Source organism: Paroedura picta, chromosome 1 (assembly GCF_049243985.1).
Source record: "Paroedura picta isolate Pp20150507F chromosome 1, Ppicta_v3.0, whole genome shotgun sequence".
Lineage (NCBI taxonomy): Eukaryota > Metazoa > Chordata > Lepidosauria > Squamata > Gekkonidae > Paroedura > Paroedura picta.
The window spans coordinates 61712679-61735025 of NC_135369.1; the positions used below are offsets into that span (position 1 = coordinate 61712679).

The 22347-nt window shown below is 43.0% G+C and overlaps 1 protein-coding gene across 4 annotated transcripts in view; it reads left to right on the forward strand.

Moving 5' to 3' along the window:
- DNAH14 (dynein axonemal heavy chain 14) overlaps positions 1-22347 on the forward strand; it is a 291965-nt gene that overhangs the window by 91872 nt on the left and 177746 nt on the right. For all 4 annotated transcript variants that reach the window (XM_077340659.1, XM_077340670.1, XM_077340680.1 and 1 more), the window contains exons 21-28: positions 3097-3201; positions 3292-3410; positions 3801-3875; positions 8018-8105; positions 9340-9590; positions 11586-11814; positions 13943-13996; positions 16937-17082. In XM_077340659.1, the coding sequence (XP_077196774.1) occupies positions 3097-3201; positions 3292-3410; positions 3801-3875; positions 8018-8105; positions 9340-9590; positions 11586-11814; positions 13943-13996; positions 16937-17082 (1067 nt within the window). The remainder of the gene's footprint in view (positions 1-3096; positions 3202-3291; positions 3411-3800; positions 3876-8017; positions 8106-9339; positions 9591-11585; positions 11815-13942; positions 13997-16936; positions 17083-22347) is intronic.

A 22347-nucleotide genomic window follows, 5' to 3' on the forward strand; every position in this document is an offset into this window, starting at 1 on the left:
GAGATGGGAATACCAGAGCATCTTATTGTCTCTTGAGAAATTTATATGCAGATCAAGAAGCAACAGTGAGAATTGAACATGGAATCACTGATTGGTTCAAAATTGAGAAAGGAGTTCAGCAAGGCTGTATACTGTCGCCTAGCCTATTTAACTTGTGTGCAAAGCACGTCCTGAGTAAGGTGGGCTTAGATGTTTGAGTGGGGCTGATGTGCATGCGCGGCACATTTCCGTTTCATACCTTAATAACAGTTTGTATATTTGGCCCTGCAAGTGAGGCTTATCTTGGATTACCAAGTTTTCAAATTCTGGTATTGGAGCCTCTGGATTTAACAGTTGCTGAAACTCAGTTTTAAATCTAGATAATAATTGGTTGTACTCTAACCATTGAATTTCTACTCCTTCTTTCTTTATTGTTTGCATATCCTTAAACTTGCCGGTTTTAAATATTAAGTCTTTGTACTGGAGACAAGTCAGTCTTTTCTGTTGAGCTTTGCCAAAATATGCTTCAATTGGCGATTTCAGTATTGATGGTGCTGGAGATAGTCTTTTATTGTATCTTGACCATACATTCAAAAGTCCACTAATCCAGGTATTTGATATTGCTTTTTGTCTTTGTTTTCCTGCTGGCCATAGTCTTTCATGAAAGCTGTTACCTATGGTTTTTCTTTCAAATACCAGTTCTCTTGATTGCGGTTCCCGTATCCAGTCCACTATATATGTATGTGCTGCGGTATCTTTGTATAATTTTAGATTAGGAACACCTTGACCTCCTCTCTCCTTCACATCTTGAAGTATTTTAAAAGCAACTCTTGGCCTTTTTCCACTCCAGATAAATTTATTAATCACTGATTGCCATTTTCTCAGCGTTTTCTCTTGGATCTCTATTGGTAACATTTGGAATAAAAAGTTAAATTTAGGCAACGAGTTCATCTTAACCGTGGCCATTTGAGCTGACCAGGACAGTTTCAGGTCATTCCATCTTTTAATATCAAGTTGCATAGTCTTCCATAGTCTTTCATAGTTACCAGTAAAAACTTCTCGGAGATCTTTGTCTAGGTAAATTCCAAGATATTTTACCCATTTGGGATTTATCTCACAGCCTGTTTTTCCTCTGATGTTTTGTGCATCAGGATCTGTGATTCCCTGTAAGACAATTTTTGTTTTGTCCTTATTTATTTTATATCCTGAATAATGACCAAAATCTTTCAATAGCTCCAGGAGAGATGGGATCGATGCTATTGGATTCACAACAGTGCAAACTACCGCATCTGCATAACATTTCAATTTAAATTCCTGATCTTCGATTTTAATTCCCATAATCTCCTTTGTAGCTCTGATCTTGGTTGTCAGCATTTCTAATACCAAATTGAATAACAATGGAGACAGAGGGCATCCTTGTCTGGTACCTTTGTCTATTTTGATGGATTGTTTTGTAAGCATTCCATTTATTACTATTCTAGCTTCTTGTTCCGAGTATATTTGTCTGATAAGTTCCAAAAAGGTGCCGCCACAATCAGTTGTTTTCAATGTTTCGAACAGAAAGTCCCAACTAACATTATCAAAAGCTTTCTCTGCGTCCAGGAATATAAAGGCAGCCTGCAACTTTTCTTTACGCATGTAATCTGCAGCATTCAAGACGAATTGTATGTTATTCCTCATTAGCCTTCTTGGCATAAATCCACTTTGGTCTTGATGTACAATGTCCCCAATACATTTTTTCAGTCTTTCTGCTAAAATTTTTGCCAAAATTTTATAGTCCACCATTGATGTGCGAAAAGGATATAGGAGTCTTAGTAGACCACACATTGAACATGAGTCAGCAATGTGACTCGGTGGCTAAAAAGGCAAATTGCATTTGGGGCTGTATCAAACGGAGTATCGTGTCCAGATCATGGGAGGTGATGGTACCACTGTACTCTGCTCTGGTTCAGACTCACTTGGAATACTATGTTCAGTTTTGGGCACTCCAGTTGAAGAGGGATGTAGACAAACTGGAATGTGTCCAGAGGAGGGCAACAAAGATGGTGAGAGGTTTGAAGACCAAGACGTATGAAGAAAGGTTGGGGGAGCTTGGTCTGTTTAGCCGAGAGAGGAGACAACTGAGAAGGGATCTGATAACCAAGTATTTAAAAGGGTGCCGTATTGAGGATGGAGCAGAGTTGTTCTCTCTTGCCCCAGAGGGATTGACCAGAACCAATGGGATGAAATTAATTCAAAAGAAATTCCATCTAAATATCCGGAAGAAGTTCCTGACAGTTAGAGCGGTTTCTCAGTGGAACAGGCTTCCTCGGGAGGTGGTTGATTCTCCATCTCTGGAAATTTTTAAACAGAGGCTAGATAGCCATCTGACGGAGAGGCTGATTCTGTGAAGACAAAGGGGTGGCAGGTTACAGTAGATGAGCAATTGGGATGTGAGTGTCCTGCATAGTGCAGGGGGTTGGACTAGATGACCCATGAGGTCCCTTCCAACTCTATGATTCTATGATTCTGTGATTCCTTTCTCCACACATGCCAGAGCAGCTGGATAGTCGTATGAATTGTGTTGGGACTTTTGGACATGGTTTGATCCAGAGTCCCTCCAGAAAATTAGAGCTTCAGAGTAACAGAGTGTTTGCAGTTATTGGTTACCTTTTATGGATTAGGCACAGATCCAAACTCAGCACTTTGAGATGTAAAAGGAATAATCTGCTTCAGTCTACCTCTGTTACTAGTGAGCACATAGGCATAGCTTAGCAGCCTAACAACTTAACAACAACCCTTCAGGGTTGACTTCACCAAATTACTTGCCAATTACAGTTCCAACAGATTCACTCATGGTTCTCTCAATAAGGCAAAGTAAAACTGGGTTTTTATTTGAATTGCAGAGTATTCCCAGTAACATGTATGATTTTTGCCTTTCATCTTGCATATGTTTGAGCAAAGTTTAGGGATGATCTAGTAAAGAAGGAAAGGAGAATAAGAAATAACTGTGAAAATTGGGAATTCAAGAAAGAGAAACATTTGGGAACTGGAAAGCATAGACAATTGTATTTTGGCATAATTTTCACTTTTATAAGTTCTAACCAAATATTACTTGATTCTTAATTTTTGGGACAGGGTTACCTTGAAGTTAAACGTATGATTTTCCCAAGATTTTATTTTCTCAGCAATGCTGAACTTCTTGAAATATTAGCAGAAAGAAAAACTCCTGATGCTGTACAGGTACTACATCACCTATAATATACATTTTTATTCTAAACATACTTATAGGCTGGATATTTATTGAATTATTTTATTCATTTCTTTATACAGCCTCACCTTGTGAAATGTTTTGCTAATATAAAGAAATTATGTATACGCATTCAAGAACACAGACCTCCAGGAGTTGTAATGATCAAGTCTGCTGAAGGGGAAATGCTTGTAGTGCCAAAGTATAGTATACAGTTATTTTAAAATTTTTAACATGAACAAAAACCATTTTCTATATATTTTCAGGATACTCACTAAAGTTAATATTTAGTTTTGTTTATGTAAAAAATAATTTAAGTGTTTCATGTGCACATTTTGATATGCATGTGGAATGTGCTTTCCTAACTTATCTGAATCTTCACGTGCTGTTTCAGAATGTACAATTTTAAATGGTTTTAAATGTAAAATACAAGGAGAAAGTTATTCTGTCAAGGTAATAATGTCAGCAAAAAGCCTCCAACATTTTAAAGGTTGAAAATTGACAAGGAGTTAATAAGTGATGTCTCTTAAAATGTATCTTTATTTCTATTACATTAAATTTGAATGCTAACTTTTCAAATACTATATTGTAGAGCTGTCCGTATTAGAGGTCCAGCTGAACAGTGGCTAGGAAATGTTGAAAGTACTATGTGTGATATGATAAAAAGGTAAATATAGAGTATTGAGAGCTTAATTGTTCACTGTTATGGATTGGTTGTTGTTTAGCTGTTTAGTTAAAAGATGTATCAAGACAGTGTTTGCAAAGAACTTTAATTTATTAGGAATGATTCAAATATAATTCCAGAATGATTCATAAGAGAAATTAGCAAAAATGTTTTTACATGGTTTATTACAGTCTTCCAGGGGAAAAAATTTAGATCGCATAATCTTTGATTGGCTCTCCTAACATTTGTTTTATACTTTAATACAACTGTGGAGGACCCTAGATTGGGTCAGAGCCCTGGAGAGTGTCGGCTCTCAAAGATGCTGTTTCCTTATTGGGAAAGAATGAGTACTTGCATTTTTGCTGATTCAAAGCACACACTGTTTTTGATGCCACTGCTGTCATCCACACAGTTATATTAAATAACCCTCACAGTGTCATAAGATCTGATCTCATATTTGTTATGTTACATATATTTTGCATTACAAAATAAGTGACAAGAATCCACATCTTTTTTTTTACAACGGTGCTCCCCAACCACTGGGCTGTGGCCCATTACCGGGCCACGGAGGCCTCGGTACCGGGCCGCGGCGGGGGGAGGGAGGCGCCGGCGCACCAGCAGACATGCCTCCCTACCTCCCACCCCATGGCGCACGCTGCGCTGGGAGCAATCGAACGCCTCCCATCACAGTGAGTGCCACTTTTGGGGGGGGAGGTGCGGGCGCCGGTGGGCCAGCGGGCGTTTGTGGGAGGTGGTGGGTTCTCCATCTTTGGAAATTTTTAAACAGAGGCTAGATAGCCATCTGACGGAGGTGCTGATTCTATGAACGCAAAGTCGTGGCAGGTTACAGTAGATGAGCGATTGGGATGTGAGTGTCCTGCATAGTGCAGGGGGTTGGACTAGAGGACCCATGAGAACCCTTCCAACTTTATTCCATGATTCTATGATTCTATTCTATGATTCTACTTAATCTAGTCCTAACACAATTCCATTTAACAGCTTTATGTATACTGCAACAGAGAGCAACATTTCCTAGCTCTTCAATACACATTCCTTTTGCAGTAAGTCATGCGAGCCATTACTTTGAAGTCCATGGCAGGATCATATGTACAATGCCATTTGTGACTGAAAATGACAAAAATTGTTAACTATAGTAATATTAATCAGTGGCAGTAGAAAGCCAATTTTTTTAGTAACCTAAACATTAATTATAGGTGCACTTTGCAGACGCTTATGGCCTGGGAACAATATACTTTATAGATCACCTCTCTCACTCCAATTATTTTTGTAGACTCTGTTTAGGTTGACTCCACCATCTGTGTCTAGAAGGGTGACAACTTGAGAAAGGGCTCTTTCCGAAATAGTGTCCTTCATGTTTGGATGAATACATTTTTGTTTTCTTTGGCATACTGACAGTAATCTTAAGCAGAACTCTAGCCTTCTGTGTTCATTTATGTATTTACTAGAAATCAAGACCACTGTATGCTAAATACAGCGAGCGCTAGCATCGTTCCTGGGTGGCGCCCCCCTCCCTCCAGGACTCCGGCCATGGCACAGGGAAAGGACCAGGGTCTCTGCTCCCTTCCCAGCCAGGAAGCCTCGTTTCCCGCCTCCCTCCCACCCCATGCCCTGTCTTCCCAGCTGGGAAAGGAGCAGGGCCGGCGGGAAGGCTCGCTCATCAGCTCCCTGCCCCCCCTACTTTGTTGGAGCCAAGCTCCAAGGGAAGTGGGTTCTTATAATGGTGGTAGGCCATTTCAGTCCTGGGCCAAGAGCCAATGGGCTCTTTTCCTCATCCCGGACTGGGCGCACCCCAACCCCCCTTACTGCTTTATTTATACCGCTCCCGGAGCGGTTTACAGATTATTATATTTACAACATTTTGCCACCTTTCAGCGAATCAGTTACTATGCTATTGATATGCTGATAAAAATTTAGAAGAAGAAGAAAAATTGGTTCTTGTATGCCACTTTTCTCCACCAGAAGGAGTCTCAAAACGGCTTACAATTGCCTTCCCTTTCCTCTCCCCAGAACAGACACCCTATGAGGTAAGTGAGGCTTAAAGAGCCCTGATATTACTGCTTGGTCAGAACAGCTTCATCAGTTCTGTGGCAAGCCCAAGGTCACCCACCTGGCTGTATGTGGAGGAGCACAGAATCAAACCTGGCTCATCAAATTAGAAGTCTATGCTCCTAACCACTACATGAAGCTGCCTCTCACCAGCTTTTAAAATTTAATTTATTTATTCTTAGATTTGTATACTGCCGTTCTCAGTTGTCTTGCGGCAGTTCACAAAAACACAACAACCCCCTAAAATACCCCTTTAAACAGTAACAAGATGGTGATAAAAAACCAACCCCTCCCCCCAATTCAGCACATGGGAGCAAGGGCTTAACACACATTAGGGGATCCTCTGATGGTAGCACTAAGACTCCACACTGGCCTCAACCATATGCCTGGCTGAAGATCTCCATCTTTCAGGCCCTGCAGAAAGCTGACAACTCCTACAGTTAAAAGACCATTTAAGTTACTCTAATGCTAACATTATAACCAATCCTGCCATAAGCCATACCACTGGTGATTTAAGATACAATAGTTCTGATAGATGGGTTATAGGAAATGTGATACAGGCTTTGTATCTTCTCACACTTCCTCTTTCCTAGGAAACTCTTTTGTTGTTGTAAGGTGCGAAGTCGTGTCCGACCCATCGCGACCCCATGGACAATGATCCTCCAGGCTTTCCTGTTGTCTACCATTCCCTGGAGTCCATTTAAGTTCGCACCGACTGCTTCAGTGACTCCATCCAGCCACCTCATTATCTGTTGTCCCCTTCTTCTTTTGCTCTCAATTGCTCCCAGCATTAGACTCTTCTCCAGGGAGTCCTTCCTTCTCATGAGGTGGCCAAAGTATTTGAGTTTCATCTTCAGGATCTGGCCTTCTAAGGAGCAGTCATGGCTGATCTCCTCTAGGACTGACCGGCTTGTTCACCTTGCAGTCCAAGGGACTTGCAAGAGTCTTCTCCAGCACCAGAGTTCAAAAGCCTCAATTCTTTGATGCTCGGCCTTCCTTATGGTCCAGCTTTCAAAGCCATACATTGCAACTGGGAGGACCATAGCCTTGACTAGACACACTTTTGTTGGCAGGATGATGTCTCTGCTTTTTAGGATGCTGTCTAGATTTGCCATAGCTTTCCTCCCCAGGAGCAAGCATCTTTTAAGTTCTTTGCTGCAGTCCCCATCTGCAGTGATCTTGGAGCCCAGGAAAATAAAATCTGTCACTACCTCCATTTCTTCCCCATCTATTTGCCAGGAATTGAGAGGGCCGGATGCCATGATCTTCGTTTTCTTGATGTTGAATTTCAAGCCAACTTTTGCACTCTTCCCCTTCACCCGCATCAAGAGGCTCTTTAGTTCCTCTTTGCTTTCTGCCATTAGAGTGGTATCATCTGCATATCTGAGGTTGTTGATATTTTTTCCTGAAATCTTGATCCCAATTTGTGACTCATCTAACCCCGCCTTTCTCATTATGTGCTCCGCATACAAGTTGCTTCTTGACCTGCATAAAGGTTTCTCAAAAGAGACCGATAAGATACTCTGGTATTCCCATCTCTTTAAGAACTTGCCACAATTTGTTGTGTTCTACACAATCAAAGGCTTTAGCATAGTCAATGAAGCAGAAGTAGATGTTTTTCTGGAACTCCCTAGCTTTCTCCATGATCCAGCGTATGTTGGCAATTTGATCTCTAGTTCCTCTGCCTCTTTGAAATCCTGCCTGTACTTCTGGAAGTTCTCAGTCCACATATTGCTGGAGCCTAGCTTGTAGGATTTTGAGCATAATTTTGCTAGCATGAGAAATGAGTGCAAATGGTGCGGTAGTTTGAACATTCTTTGGCATTGCCCTTCATTGGGATAGGAATGTATAGGAAACATTCCTATACATTCCCATTATTATAGTTCAACCAGATAAAATATTGCTGCAGGATATGAGAAGCATTATCCTATTATAATATATGCTCTGAGGAAACTGGAGAAAGAAACAATGAGTAGTAGGAGCGTTCCTAATCAATTAGGAAGAAAGCCTAGTAAGTCAGTAATGATAACTATATTGCGATTGCATATTTTCATTCTAATTATACAATATTTATGTAGATTTATAGCTATTGGAATTACAGAATGGAGTCAGATGGAATTTAAAGAATGGTTTTTTACTCATCCAGGACAAGTGATTCTACTTGTGGTAAGAAATACTTACAAATATAATAAAAACTTGATTATAATCCTACTTTAATTTTGGGAGGAAATTGACACCAATATCTGTATTCTGTACTGAAGCCATCCTGTATTGGCGGAAACAAGTAATTCCTTGCACAGTGAAATTATAGCATACTTATTCCCTTCTCTCTCTCTTCTCAGTTCTTTTCTCTGGTTTTGGTCCTGGAGGAAGCAGGAGTGGGGTATCTAACCATAAGATAGGAAGCTTCCCCCCCGGGCCATGAAGCACACCCGCGGACTCTGCAAAGTGGAGAGCCTCGACCCCTGCCCCCTGGTGAGACCGCGGGCCGGAGGGAAGCCATCCTTGCCTCCCCTTCCCCTGGAACCACCCGGCTTCCCTCCCAGGCCGCAAAGCACACCTCTGCGAGGCCGTGGGTTTGTTTCATGGCCCGGGGGGGGGGGGAAGCCATACTTGCCCCCCCCCTGCAACCGCACAGCCACATGCAGCCCAGAAAGCACACCTGGCGCATTTGAGAGGCGCCGGGTGTGCTTGCCGGCTGGGGTGGGAGCTGTAGGGGCAGGGCCAATCAGGGTGCAGCTAGCTGTACTCTGATTGGCTCTATTTCCAACTCGGGCAGTTGGACCGTTCAACCCCCGAGGCTGTTACATAAATATACTTGCTTCAAAGCCCGTTCCTAAGAACGGGCCTTGAAAGGGTCCCTGCCCCTGGCCCAGCAGCTTAAGGTGGCCTTGGGCGGCAGCTCGCAGCTAGATCAAGTGGACATGTTCCACCCCTTAGGCTGTTTCATAAATATATAGAGGAACAACAATGGATAAGGATAAAGGGAACCATGGATAAAGATGTTTAATAGCTCTTTAATTTCTTTTTTCATTATTTCTTTTCTAGAGTGATCCCATATTTCTCCTTTTCCATCCTCCTGATTCATAGTTTGAAGTTCCCTAGCATCCCCCCAACTAGTGCATTTCTTGCTGTCCTGCACCACATACCTCATGTAAGATTTCTGACAGCCAAACTAATATTCATCTTCCCTGGTTATGTAGGGCTTTTCAACAGTGTATGATTAACCTGTCTAAAAGAATGTATATGGAACGATTGGCATGTGAACTTCCTAACTAACAAAGAAAATAAAGTGTATAGATGATAAGGAGAAGGAGGATATATAGAATATATATTAAAGAAATATTGAACTTGGAGAGCAAAGTGTCAAATGCTGCTAACAATATGTTTTCATTCCTAGAGTCAAATAATGTTTACTAAGGAATGTGAAAGAATTTTTCAAAGTTCTGATCCAAAGAAAGAGATGATAGCAAGTCGTGATGAAGTAATCTACATTCTAGATCAATTCACAGAGATAGCATCAGAGGCTCTTCAGTTTTACAAGCAAACCACATTAGAAGCACTGGTTATTTTGTACATCCACTGCAGGGATATACTAACTACAATGATAGAACGCAACGTCTTTAAAAGTGAAGATTTTGAATGGAAAAGGTGCATGTTTAACAATATTCCTGTATATTCTAAATGTATATTATTTTAAATCCTTGGTTTTGAAATAAAAATCCAAGAATAATATTTTGTGAGCCAAAACACATTGTTTTGATCATATTTCCTATCTCTTATTTACATGTATGAAATTTAAATTTCATACTTTGTGCTCAAACTCTGGCCTTTCCTTCCACAGTTTCTTTAATTTGCTCCCAATAATGCTTTTAGTTTTTAATTTTTAAAAAAACAGCTCTATTATAAATCTATAAATTTCCATTTTACTATATTATCCCTCTTCATTTTGCTTGGAGTCAGATACTTAGTAGCTTTTCAAAGAATCCTTTTATTACCTTATAGTTTCAGACAGTAATTTCAACATGTGATGACAAATAAGACTTTCTCTGCGGGGCTTGCCAGCGGACGTGGGCCACATGCAGGAGGATGGCCAGGCGACAGGTCATGGCATCCCTCTCTCCCTCACTGGCCCTCATCCTGGCTTCAAGGCCAGGGCTTATTCCCCCTCCCTCCCAGGTCCCGTCTACTGGCTGTCCAACGTCTTGCCAGCAGGTCCAGTCCTGGCCAGCCTGTGCAGCCACTCTGAGCACTGGCTTGAAGGCCATGGTGGCAGCAAAGCTTCAGGTCATGGCATTCCCACCCCCATGTGGCTCTCCCTCCTCCTTACCAGGCCCTGGTTGCCACCTAGGTGACTTTCTGGAGGCCCTCCCTCCCAGCTTCCACTCACTGCCTGGCTTACCACAGTCAGTCCAATTGTGCGGTCTGGCAGTTCTTCCATATGGAAGAAGTTGGAGGGGGATGCGGCCAGGGGCGGGACATCCTACCTGATTGGCTGTTTGTCGGGTCACGTTTTATATATATTACAGATTGTTAATTGATGTATTCATATAACCCTAGAATATCTTGTTTACTTATCAGTGAAATAACAGTCTTTTAATTAAACACAATTTCAAAGGACAAAATTTCAGATCTGATATAATTAAGGAATATTAATAAAGCAATTTGCTGATGTTATATAATGATGTCCAGTAGACACAAGCGTCCCCTAAAGATGATAAGATAAATAACTAGTGCCCAAACTGTTGAGGGAGTTTAAATATGCAAAGGTGCAAAGGCCCCAAGGTCAGCTCCCTCCAGCTATTTATAGAATAAATAGCTTAATTGAGAATAGAAACAACTTTGTGACAAACAACTAGAAAAGCAGAAGCTAGTTGGCAATTTTAAAACTAAAAACAGATAAAATCGTCAAAAACAGTATATACATCAAACTAACAACTAGCTAAAAAAAAATCTTGGTCTAGTGGCAAATCATGAAATATTTTGGTTTTACGTCCCCCCTTAAACCCTGGTTCTATTGTTTAATATAATAAACATTCATGATTTTTATTAGCCTATACAGAGTTATCAGTCTACACAGACCAAAGCCTCTGAAAGAGACATTTTCTGTAACACTTACTGGTTTCTACACTTTGACTCATAGCCTAATGTCTTTTTGGCATAAATATTTTCATATTTGAGTCTAGAAATTGTACTCTTTCTGTGTTCCATAATATCAAACCATTCTCCCCTAGCCAGAACGATTTCATGACACAAAGGTTTCTTTGACAATTATAACTCACTCATTATTGCTTCAGGCAAAAATCTGATTTGTGATTCCATGGGAAAGGCAAGGACACATAGATAGATGGTAATACAAATTGAGGACAAGGTAACAGACAGTATTCTTAGTCACTGCAGGCATCCCAAGACTTAGTCACTGCAGGCATCGATTTATTTGTGTGTATATATGCCATCAAGTTACATCCAATTTATGGCAAACCTGATCTCCAAATATCCTGTCATTGCCAGCCTTTCTCAAGTCTTGCAAACTGAAAACTGTGGCTTCCTTTATTGAGTCAATCTGTCTCAAGTAGGCGTGTATAGCACTTTGATTAAAAGGCTTATGTTGTTTACAGAACTGTTATATAAATGTTTTTATTTCAGGCAGTTGCATTATGAATGGCATGAACTTAGCCCTTGTAGGGTTACTCAGGGTTATGCATCCTTTGATTATGGCTATGAATATTTGGGCTGCTCTTCGCGATTGGTAATTACCCCTCTCACAGATAGATGTTGGTTAACTCTCACTGGAGCTCTACAGTTGAACCTGGGAGGATGTCCTGTTGGTCCAGCTGGTACAGGAAAAACAGAAACAGTCAAAGATCTATCCAAAGTAAGTATTATGTTTGATATCACAAGAATTCAAAATATCAACTGAATTCAGTAGATATAACCAGAGTTACAGTGCAATCTTTGGCCCATTGTAAACCCATTTACGTCCATGGATTTAAAAGGTGTACTTCTGTTTAGGATTGTACTGCCAGTGATAATATTATTAAAATCAGTTATTATATGATAAGAAAAACCATCAGGCAGTTGATAGATTACCTGGAGGCATCTTTGTTTCAACATTTAGGACTGAAAAGTTGTGGTTACTTATATTAGTATAGGCAACATTCAGCTGAGAAGGAAGGAGCTTATTATTTATTTATTTATTTGATTTATAACCTGCCACTCCCACACAGTGGCTCGTGATGGGTAATATATACAATGTCCACAGTAAAACCCCTTAAAATAATAAAACCAATTTAAACCTACCCAAGTGGTGACAATAACCCAACCCCCACCCCCAGGCTTCGATTCAGTTTGAGATTTTTATGGATGTTACTGGTATCTGGAAAAGGTTGCTATCCAGAATTTGTCTTAGATTCAGAAGAATGCGTAGAAAATGAACAAGGCTAATTGAGATAAAGTGTTTAAAACTGATGCAGAGCACATAGTCAATCTGATTTCTGTGTTGACCGTCTGGTGTTGTCCATGTGTAGAGTCATAGAGTCGTTAGGAAAGAGTATTTGCTATGACCATTGAGAGCCAGTTTGGTGTAGTGGTTAGGAGTGTGGACTTCTAATATGGCATGCCTGGTTCGATTCTGCACTCACTCACATGCAGCCAGCTGGGTGACCTTGGGCTTGCCACAGCACTGATAAAACTGTTCTGACCGAGCAGTGATATCAGGGCTCTCTCAGCCTCACCCACCTTACAGGGTGTCTGTTGTGGGGAGAGGAAAGGGAAGGCGACTGTAAGCCGCTTTGAGCCTCCTTCGGGTAGAGAAAAGCGGCACATAAGAACCAACTCTTCTTCTTCTTCTTCTTCTTCTTCTTCTTCTTCTTCTTCTTCTTCTTCTTCTTCTTCTTCTTCTTCTTCTTCTTCTTCTTCTTCTTAGCGTTTTAGTGAACTGGTCAACTTCATCCTCTTCAGCAGCAGTGCTTAAGGCATAGACTTAGATTACTGTGATGTTGAATGGTTTGCCTTGGATTCAAACTGAGATCATTCTGTCATTTTGGGGATTGTATCCCAGTACTGCTTTTCTTACACTTTTATTGATTATGATGATGAAGGCTACTCCATTTCTTCTGAGAGATTCTTGCCCACAGTAGTATACCTGAGGATCATATGAATTAAATTCACCCATTCCTGTCCATTTTAGTTCACTGATTCCTAAAATGTCAATGGTCAGTCTTGTCATTTCTTGTTTGACCATGTCCAGCATGCCTTGATTCATGGGTCTGACATTCCAGGTTCCTATGGAATAAAAGTCTTTACAGCATCGGACTGTCTTTTCACCTCCAGTTCCCTCCACAACTGAGCATCCTTTCGGCTTTGGCCCAGTCGCTTCATTCATTCTGTTGCTACTCGTCCTAGCCGTCTACTCATCCCCAGTAGCATATTGGACACCTTCCGACCTGAGGGGTTCATCTTCCGGCATGATATCATTTTGCCATTTGGAACTGTCCACAGAGTTTTCATGGCAAAGATACTTGAGTGGCTTGCCATTTCCTTCTCCAGTGGATCACCTTTTGTCAGAGCTCTCTGCTATGACCTGTCCGTCTTGAATGGCCCTGCACAGCATAGCTCATAGCTTCAGTGAGCTACGCAAGCCCTTCACCACAACAAGGCAGCGATCCTTAAAGAGGAAATAATAGTAATAATAATTAAATTTTATTTACATCCTGCCCTTCCAGTGCTCATGTTGGGTTACCATGTTAAAAATGTATACAAAGTTAAAACATTAAAACATTACAAATTCTCCCAGTCATACCTCAACTAGGTCTCAGATGGGGGAGGTTTGGCAGGAGAAGAGATGAAAGATCTGTTCCTTCCTTCCTTAGCAGTGAGGTCAGGTACTATGGTGGATGTTATTCTCGGCCTTGCAGAATAGCTCCTTGTTGCAGGCCCTGCAGATCTGATTTATGTAGTTTATATATCTAGTTTCTTCTCTAAAGCAGTATTTTTTTCATTAGGCCCTGGGAAAACTCTGTCTGGTGTTTAACTGTTCTGAAGGTTTGGATGATAAGGTATGAAACAATTTATTTGATATATAATTTAGGCAGTTAAACTTTTTCTACAACTTGCTTTTAAAGTGTCAGCTCTCTAACAATACCTCTGGTGCTATTGCATTTATTGGGAAAACCAATCTTATCAATGTACTTTAATGGTAACAGTGTAAACTACACCTCTGGATGCCATGTCGGGCCTGCTGGAGGCAGCTGCCGCCTGGGCATTGCAGTACCCTAGACCAGTGGTCCCCAACCTTTATTAGGCTGGGGACCGGCAGGGCATCGGGCTGCCCCCGCGGGGACCGCGCCCGCGCGGGCCACGCCCACGCTTCGGGCCACGCGGGCGCGGCCTGCACGGGCGCGGCCCGGCCCTGATTCCCTCTCCCCGCCCTCCCGCAGTAAGAAGCTTCCCGGGCCGCACGCTTGCGGCCTGGGAAGTTTTTTACTGCGGGGGGTGGGCGGGGAGAGGGAGCCGCGGCCTGGCGCCATGGCCTTCGCGGCCCGGCACCGGGCCGCGGCCCGCAGGTTGGGGACCACTGCCCTAGACTTTTGATTCTGGGGGACTTCAATGTCCATGTGGATTCGCCATCCCCAGGACTTTGCTTGGACATGGTGTCAGCCATGGCAACACTGAGTTTCTCACAATTTGTTGCTGGCCCCACCCATCAGTAACAAAAAAACCCAAAAAATCAGAGTCCAGTAGCACCTTTAAGACCAACAAAGATTTATTCAAGGTGTGAGCTTTCGAGTTCAAGCACTTTTCCTCAGACAATGGAACCTTGTGGTAAAATTCAGAAGGGATAAAATGCAAACCCCAAAAACCTAAAAATACAAAAGTATACATGCAATTTTAATAAGAATATGCAAACCCTACAAAATAATTCTCAAATCCAATATACTCAATAAGTAATCAAAGGATCATATAAAAATCACAAGAGTACAATGTTGCAAAAAGTCTCCTCACAGTTAATCACAAAGTGTATACATAATTCCCAACAGGACCCAGAGCTCAGCCTATTTTGCATCCGCTTCTGCAGGAGAATATATAGAGGAGTAAACTACTTAATTAGGCCTTTATTTAAATATAAAGTTGATTGTATTAATTGAGAAGAACAATCAAATGCTTTGCTGTCTGCCTGTGCTGCAAGCATGCACTTTGACTAAGTTACTATCCAACCTTGTCCATAAGGAATCCTTCACCGGCTATCAGTAAGGATGACAAACCTGCTTACAGTAGAGGCAACAAAGCTCGGTTTTGCATCTTGCGTTCCTGGGAAAGCTGGTTGAAAGGGCTGCTGCAGACCAGCTCCTGGCATTTTTGGAGGAAACTGTCCTAGCCACGGGGTAAAGACTGTGCTGGTCACTCTGATGGATGATCTCTGGCAACAGCTGGATTGGGACAGTTGAGCTATCCTCGTGCTTTTAGATCTGTCGGCTACATTTGATGTGGTCAACAATGAGTTGTTAGCCTACTTCCTCGACAGAACTGGGATAAGGGGGACAACTTTACATTGGCTGGTTTCCTTCCATGAGAACCAGTCACAGAGGGTTGCAGTAGGGGAGGAGTTATCTGACCCCTTTGTACTTTGTACCCCTTTGCTTTAGGATGCTTAGGGCTGATCCTGCGTTGAGCAGGGGGTTGGACTAGATGGCCTGTATGGCCCCTTCCAACTCTATGATTCTATGATTCTATGATTCTACTCCCTTTTAGAGTACTGCAGGGGGTGATACTCTCCCCTACGCTCTTTAACATCTACATGTGCCCTCTGACTCAGCTGGTCTCGGGTTTTGGGCAAGGATGTCACCAATAAGTGGATGACATCCAGTTTATCTCCTAATGGACAGCCATCCGGACTCCCCCCTGGAAATATTTGCCAGATGTTTGGAAGCAATGTCTGGATGGCTCAGACAGAGTCATCTGAAACGCAACTCCTCCAAGATGGAGGTCCTGTGGCTGGGCAGAAGGGAACAGGATCAGGAAGTGTGTCTTCCCTGTCTGGACAGGGTGCAGCTTACACCTGTACCTAAAGCCAGGAATTTGTGGGTGATCTTTGATGCCTCCCTGTCTATGGAAGCTCAGATCATGAAGGTAGCCCAAACGGCATTTTTCCATCTTTGCCAGGCCAGGCTACTAGCACCTTACCTGTCCGCGGAACACTTGGCCACAGTGATCTATGCAACAGTCACTTCCTGATAAGACCTCTATAACTCGCTCTACGTGGGTCTTCCATTGTCTCTGATCCAGAAATTGCTATTGGTGCAAAATGCATTTGTGAGGGTCCTCACTAGGTCATCTTGGAGGGCCCATGTCCAGCTGAGACAGCTGCATTAGTTTCCGGTTAGCTTCTGGATCAGGTTCAAGGTTCTGGTCTTAAGTTTTAAGGTTATACATGGCCTGGGTTCTGCCTATCTGAGGAACCACTTATCTCTTTATGCCCCTCATAGGGATCTTAGCTCTGTGGGTATGAATCTGCTGGTAGTCCCAGGCCCGCAGGAAGTTCACCTAGCCCCGGCAGGGCTAGTGCCTTTTCTGTCCTGGCCCCAACCTGGTGGAATGAGCTCCTGAAAGAGCTGAAGGCACTGACACAGCTTTCTGGGATCCATGGGGCCTGTAAGACAGAGCTCTTCCAAAAGGTGTGTGGTTGAGCCCGGGGTAGTAGCCTCTGCAGCCTCTATAGAAGCCTATAATAAGTAAGAACCAATAATGCCTGATCTCAGGCTTTTACTATAGCTGCCTCTGTAATGTAGGATAGAGGCTGTTCAGACTTTTAAAAAGCAAAGCAAAGCAGTTATTCAGGAGGCCATTTGAAGAGGATAATGGTAACATATGGTGGTTGGTTTTATGTTGGATTTTTGTTTTATTTGTCTTTGTTCCTTCTCCTGAAAACAGCATTAATGAATATTTTATATGATATACATATAAAAATATTTTAAATTTATGAAAGTATCTGTTTTTAGGTGATGGGGAAATTTTTCTGTGGATTGGTGCAGTCTGGTGCCTGGTGTTGTTTTGATGAATTCAATCGGATTGATGTAGAAGTCCTTTCTGCAATTGCATCACAGATTCAAGCAATCAAGGCAGCCAAAGATAGCCATATCATCAGGTATTTCTTTGACACTAAATCCAGATATTTTGCAAGTAGTAATAGTGTCCTCAATCAACACATTGAACATAGAAACATGCTGTGATTTGATTAGAAACTTTGATGTGATTTTTTAAAACTAGAAAAAAGACTTAGAAAACTAGAATTGGAAATTAAGAACGGGAGTGGGACTCCCCCCCTCTCCCTTGACTCAAATTTTAAAACCTTATTTTGAAAGACATTCATATTTTTTTCTTTTTCCTAAATGCTTCAGCTTACCTTCATTTGGAGAGAGGCTACTATTTACAATCCAAATTATCCCTCAAAGTATTTTTCTCCCCAGCAGAATAAAACAGTGAATTGTTCCTTTAATCATAGAATCATAGAGTTGGAAGGGACCTACTGGGTCATCTAGTCCAACCTCATGCACTATGCAGGATACAACCCCATCGCTCATCCCCTGTAACCTGCCACCCCCGTGAATCTTCACAGAATCAGCCTCTCCGTCGGATGGCTATCCAGCCTCTGTTTAAAAATTTCCAAAGATGGAAAACCCACTGCCTTTTGAGGAAGCCTGTTCCACTGGAGCCAGTTTGGTGTAGGGGTTAGGAGTGCGGACTTCTAATCTGGCATGCCAGGTTCAATTCTGCACTCCCCCACATGTAGCCAGCTGGGTGGCCTCGGGCTCACCACAGCACTGATAAAGCTGTTCTGACCAAGCAGTAATATCAGGGCTCTCTCAGCCTCACCCACCTAACAAGGTGTCTGTTGTGGGGAGAGGAAATGGAAGGTGACTGTAAGCCGCTGTGAGACTCCTTCAGGGAGAGAAAAGTGGCATATAAGAACCAACTCTTCTACTGAGAAACCGCTCTGTCAGGAACTTCTTCCGGATGTTTAGATGGAATTTCTTTTGAATTAATTTCATTCCATTGGTTCTGGTCTGTCCCTCCAGGGCTCCATCCTCTATATCAGTGGTCCCCAACCTGTGCCGGGCCGCGAAGGTCATGGCGCCGGGCCGCGGCTCCCTCTCCCCGCCCCCCCCGCAGTAAAAAACTTCCCAGGCTGCAAGCTTGCGGCCCGGGAAGCTTCTTACTGCGGGAGGGCAGGGAGAGGGAATCAGGGCTGGGCCGCGCCCGTGCGGGCCGCGCCCGCGCATTGCGCATGCTCATGGCGCATTCACGCATGCGCAATGCACGGGCGCGGGCCGATGCGCGGACATGGCCCGCGGGCGCGGCCCGATGCCCTGCTGATCCCCAGCCTCAGAAAGGTTGGGGACCACTGCTCTACATGGCACCCTTTTAAATACTTGAAAATGGCTATCAGATCCCCTCTCAGTCATCTCCTCTTCAGGCTAAACAGACCAAGCTCCCCCAACCTTTCCTCATATGCCTTGGTCTCCAAACCCCTCTCCATCTTTGTTGCCCTCCTCTGGACATGCTTCAGTTTGCCTACATCCCTCTTCAACTGTGGTGCTCAAAACTGATCCCAGTACTCCAAGTGAGGCCGAACCAGAGCAGAGTAAAGCAGTACCATCACCTCGCTTGATCTGGGCACAATACTCTGTTTGATACAGCCCAAAATACAATTTGCCTTTTTAGCCACCGAGTTGCCCATGAAGACAACTTTTTCTCCTGACAGTAAAAGATTTGTGCATTGCTGACCAGGGCCTCTTCTGCACATACACTTTACTCAAGAATATTACTGCATTCAACCCAAAGGGTAGATCAGAGAATGGGAGATTTATCAATATATTTCGCTGCAAGGTCTACTCAGGCTATGGGCCGAAGGTTGCTAACTTTTAAGTGTCTGTCTGTCTGTCTGTCTGGTTTGTATACCGCCCCTCACTGTGACATATATGAGCCATTCTGCCATCCCTCTCTGGGAGAAGTTTGTACTCTTCATTTACCACCAGATAGACAACCTTTGACTAAGACTTTGATAACTGAAGGACAGCACCTAAGTAAACAGATCATAGCCAGAAGGCATGGCACAGACTAACATAGCAGGGCAATGGCATTGTCACCCCAACATCCCACAACTGCATCTAACAGGCTGCTTGGTTAGACATGTCTGCTACAGACAGGGTCTCTGTGGTTTTAACCACATCCTATAAACCCATGACTCGCCAGGACATGCTGTTAGATGCAGTTGTGGGATGTTGGGGTGACATCTGGAGTGTATGGATAGGAGTTCCAGAGTTTCTGGCAAATGCAGGGACTTGTTCTTGGCCAGATGGGATCTGTCTCATCACTGAAGAGGTCTTTCCTTCTAAGGGAAGGACCTAAAGTTTGGCTCTGGTATCAGCTGGCAAAGTAGATGAACTTAGCCTGGAAAACCAATGCATGACTTGCCATTGCCCTGCTACCTGCAGACATCTAAATGATGTAACTTCCTTTCAGCTGGGGACGTAGATTAGTGTATTCTCACTCCGGCCACAACTGTCTATTGGTTATCTCTGATCACTCCACAAGGGCCCAAATGTCATTGGCGGCCCTCACTTCTGACACTGACACTCATCTGTAGTATAGTGAAACAATTGAATCCATCCATCTTCATATGACACTTCACCATGGACAACAACTTCAGGTGTGAGGCCACTGTAGGGAAGGCAATTCTTCAATCAGTCATCCTTTGGTTAATCTATACCCATCTCCATGGTGAGTTATCTTGCTAAATCTCCCACGTGGGACTGCACAGAATACACAATGATGAAACAGTTGCACTTACCTGTAACTGCTGCTCATCAAGTGGCGTTCTGTGCAGGCACACATCCCTCCCTCCTTTCCCACTGTGGACTGGCTCTAGATGGGCAATGTCCACTTCACGGCACAGAAGTGAGGACTGAGGGAGGAGTGCCAGCCCCTCCCAGATCATGCGACTTTTGGTGGGAAACTCAGCCTCCTAGATGAGAAGAGCTGCACTTTAGTAAAATAAATCATTAACTGAAGCTTGCAAGCTCTTCTCCATGGAAGATCTGCTCAGACTCAATCACATGTGTGCCTGCACAAAAGTAATATAATCACAGAATCAAACAGTTGAAAGGAACCTCCAGGGTCATCCAGTCCAACCCTCCGCACAATGCAGGAATTGACAACTACCACAGTGACCCCAATTTCATGCCCAAGTGATTCCTCCACCAAAAATCTCCAGAATCCAACCTGGCCTGCAGAAAATTCACCTATCATCCCATAGTGGTGATTAGCAACTCCCTGGGTATGCAAGGAATGGCCACAAGGGACAAACACTGGCACTCCCTTCCTGCCCACCCATTCACAATCTGCCTAAGTTTTTGTCATATGACTATCTAGCTTCTGCTTAAAAACTTCAAAAGAAGGAGAACTCACCACCTTGCGAGGAAACTGTTCAACTGAAGAACCACTCTAACGGTTTCTGGATGTTTAGCCAAAAATTCTTTTGAATTAATTTCAACCCATTGGTTCTGGTCTACCCTCTGATGCAACAGAAAACAATTCTGCTCCATCTTCTATATGACAGCCCTTCAAATATTTAAAGGTAGTTATTATATCACCTCTTAGTTGTCTTCTCTCCAGGCTAAACAGACCAAGCTCCCTTAATCTTGGTGCCCAAATCCATCACCACCTTCATAGCCCTCCTCTGGACCTGCTCCAGTTTCTCTACATCTTTCTTCACATGGAGTGCCCAAAGCTGACTACACTACCCCTAGTGAGGTCTTACCAGAGCGGAGTAAAGTGGTAACATCACCTCGCATGATCTGGACACTATCCCATTTGCCCCCCCCCCTTATTCCTTCATCCAAATCATTTATAAATATGTTGAACAACACAGGCCCCAGGACAGATCCCTGAGGCACTCCACTCTTCACTCCTCTCCAACAAGATGACAAACTATTTACAAGCAATCTGTCAATCAGTTTTCAATCCACATAACAGTAATAGTATCCATACTGCATGTTACCAATTTGTCAATAAGAATATCATGCGGAACCTTATCAAGAGCCTTACTGAAATCAAGGTAAAATATGTCCACGCATTCCCATGATCTAGCAAGCTAGTAACTCTCGCAAAAAAAGAGATAAGGTTAGTCTGATATGATTTATTCTTGAGAAAGCCATGCTGACTCTTAGTAATTACAGCCATCCGCTCTAGCTGCCCAAGGACTGACTGTTTGATTAATTGTTCTAAAATTTTGCCAGCTATAGATGTTAAGCTGATGGGTTGGTAGTTACCTGGATCTTCCTTTCCCCCTTCTTGAATATGGGGACATTTGCGTGCCTCTAATCTTTTGGCACTTCACCTGTTCTCCAAGAATTGTCACAAATAATGGACAGAGGCTCCGAAATTACATTTGCAGATTCTTTTAATACCCTTGGATGCAATTCATCTGGCCAAGAGGATTTGGTTTTCATTTAAAGAAACTAGGTGTTTATGGACTACTACTGTGATCCGGGGCCACAACTCCCATCCCTCATTTTGTGAAATGTTTTTCTGCTTTTAGCATTATTCCCCTTGCAAGAGATGACTGAGATGAAGTAGGAACTGAGCAGTTCAGCCTTGTCTTCATCACCAGTTTCAATGTCATAGAGTTGGAAGGTGTCATACACGCCATCTAGTCCAACCCCCTGCTCAATGCAGGATCAGCCCAAAGCATCCTAAAGCATCCAAGAAAAGTGTGTATCCAACCGTTGCTTGAAGACTGCCAGTGAGGGAGAGCTTACCACCTCCTTAGGCAGCCTATTCCACTGGTGAACTACTCTGACTGTGAAATTTTTTTCCTGATATCTAGCCTCTATCATTGTACTTGGAGTTTAAACCCATTACCGCGTGTCCTTTCCTCGGCAGCCAATGAGAACAGCATCCTGCCCTCCTACAAATGACAATCTTTCAAATACTTAAAGACGGCTATCATGTCCCCTCTCAACCTCCTTTTCTCCAGGCTGAATATTCCCATTCCCTCAACCTATCTACATCCTTCTTGAAGTGAGGCCTCCAGAACTGCACACAGTACTCCAGGTGTGGTCTGACCAGTGCCATATACAATGGGACTATGACATCTTGTGATTTTGATGTGATGCCCCTGTTGATACAGCCCAAAATGGCATTTGCCTTATTTACCGCTGCATCACACTGCCTGCTCATGTTTAGTTTACAATCCACAAGTACCCCAAGGTCTCGTTCACACACAGTGTTACCTAGAAGCGTATCCCCCATCCAGTAGGCATGCTTTTCATTTTTCTGACCCAGATGCAGAACTTTACACTTATCTTTATTAAATTGCATCTTGTTCTCATTTGCCCATTTTTCCATT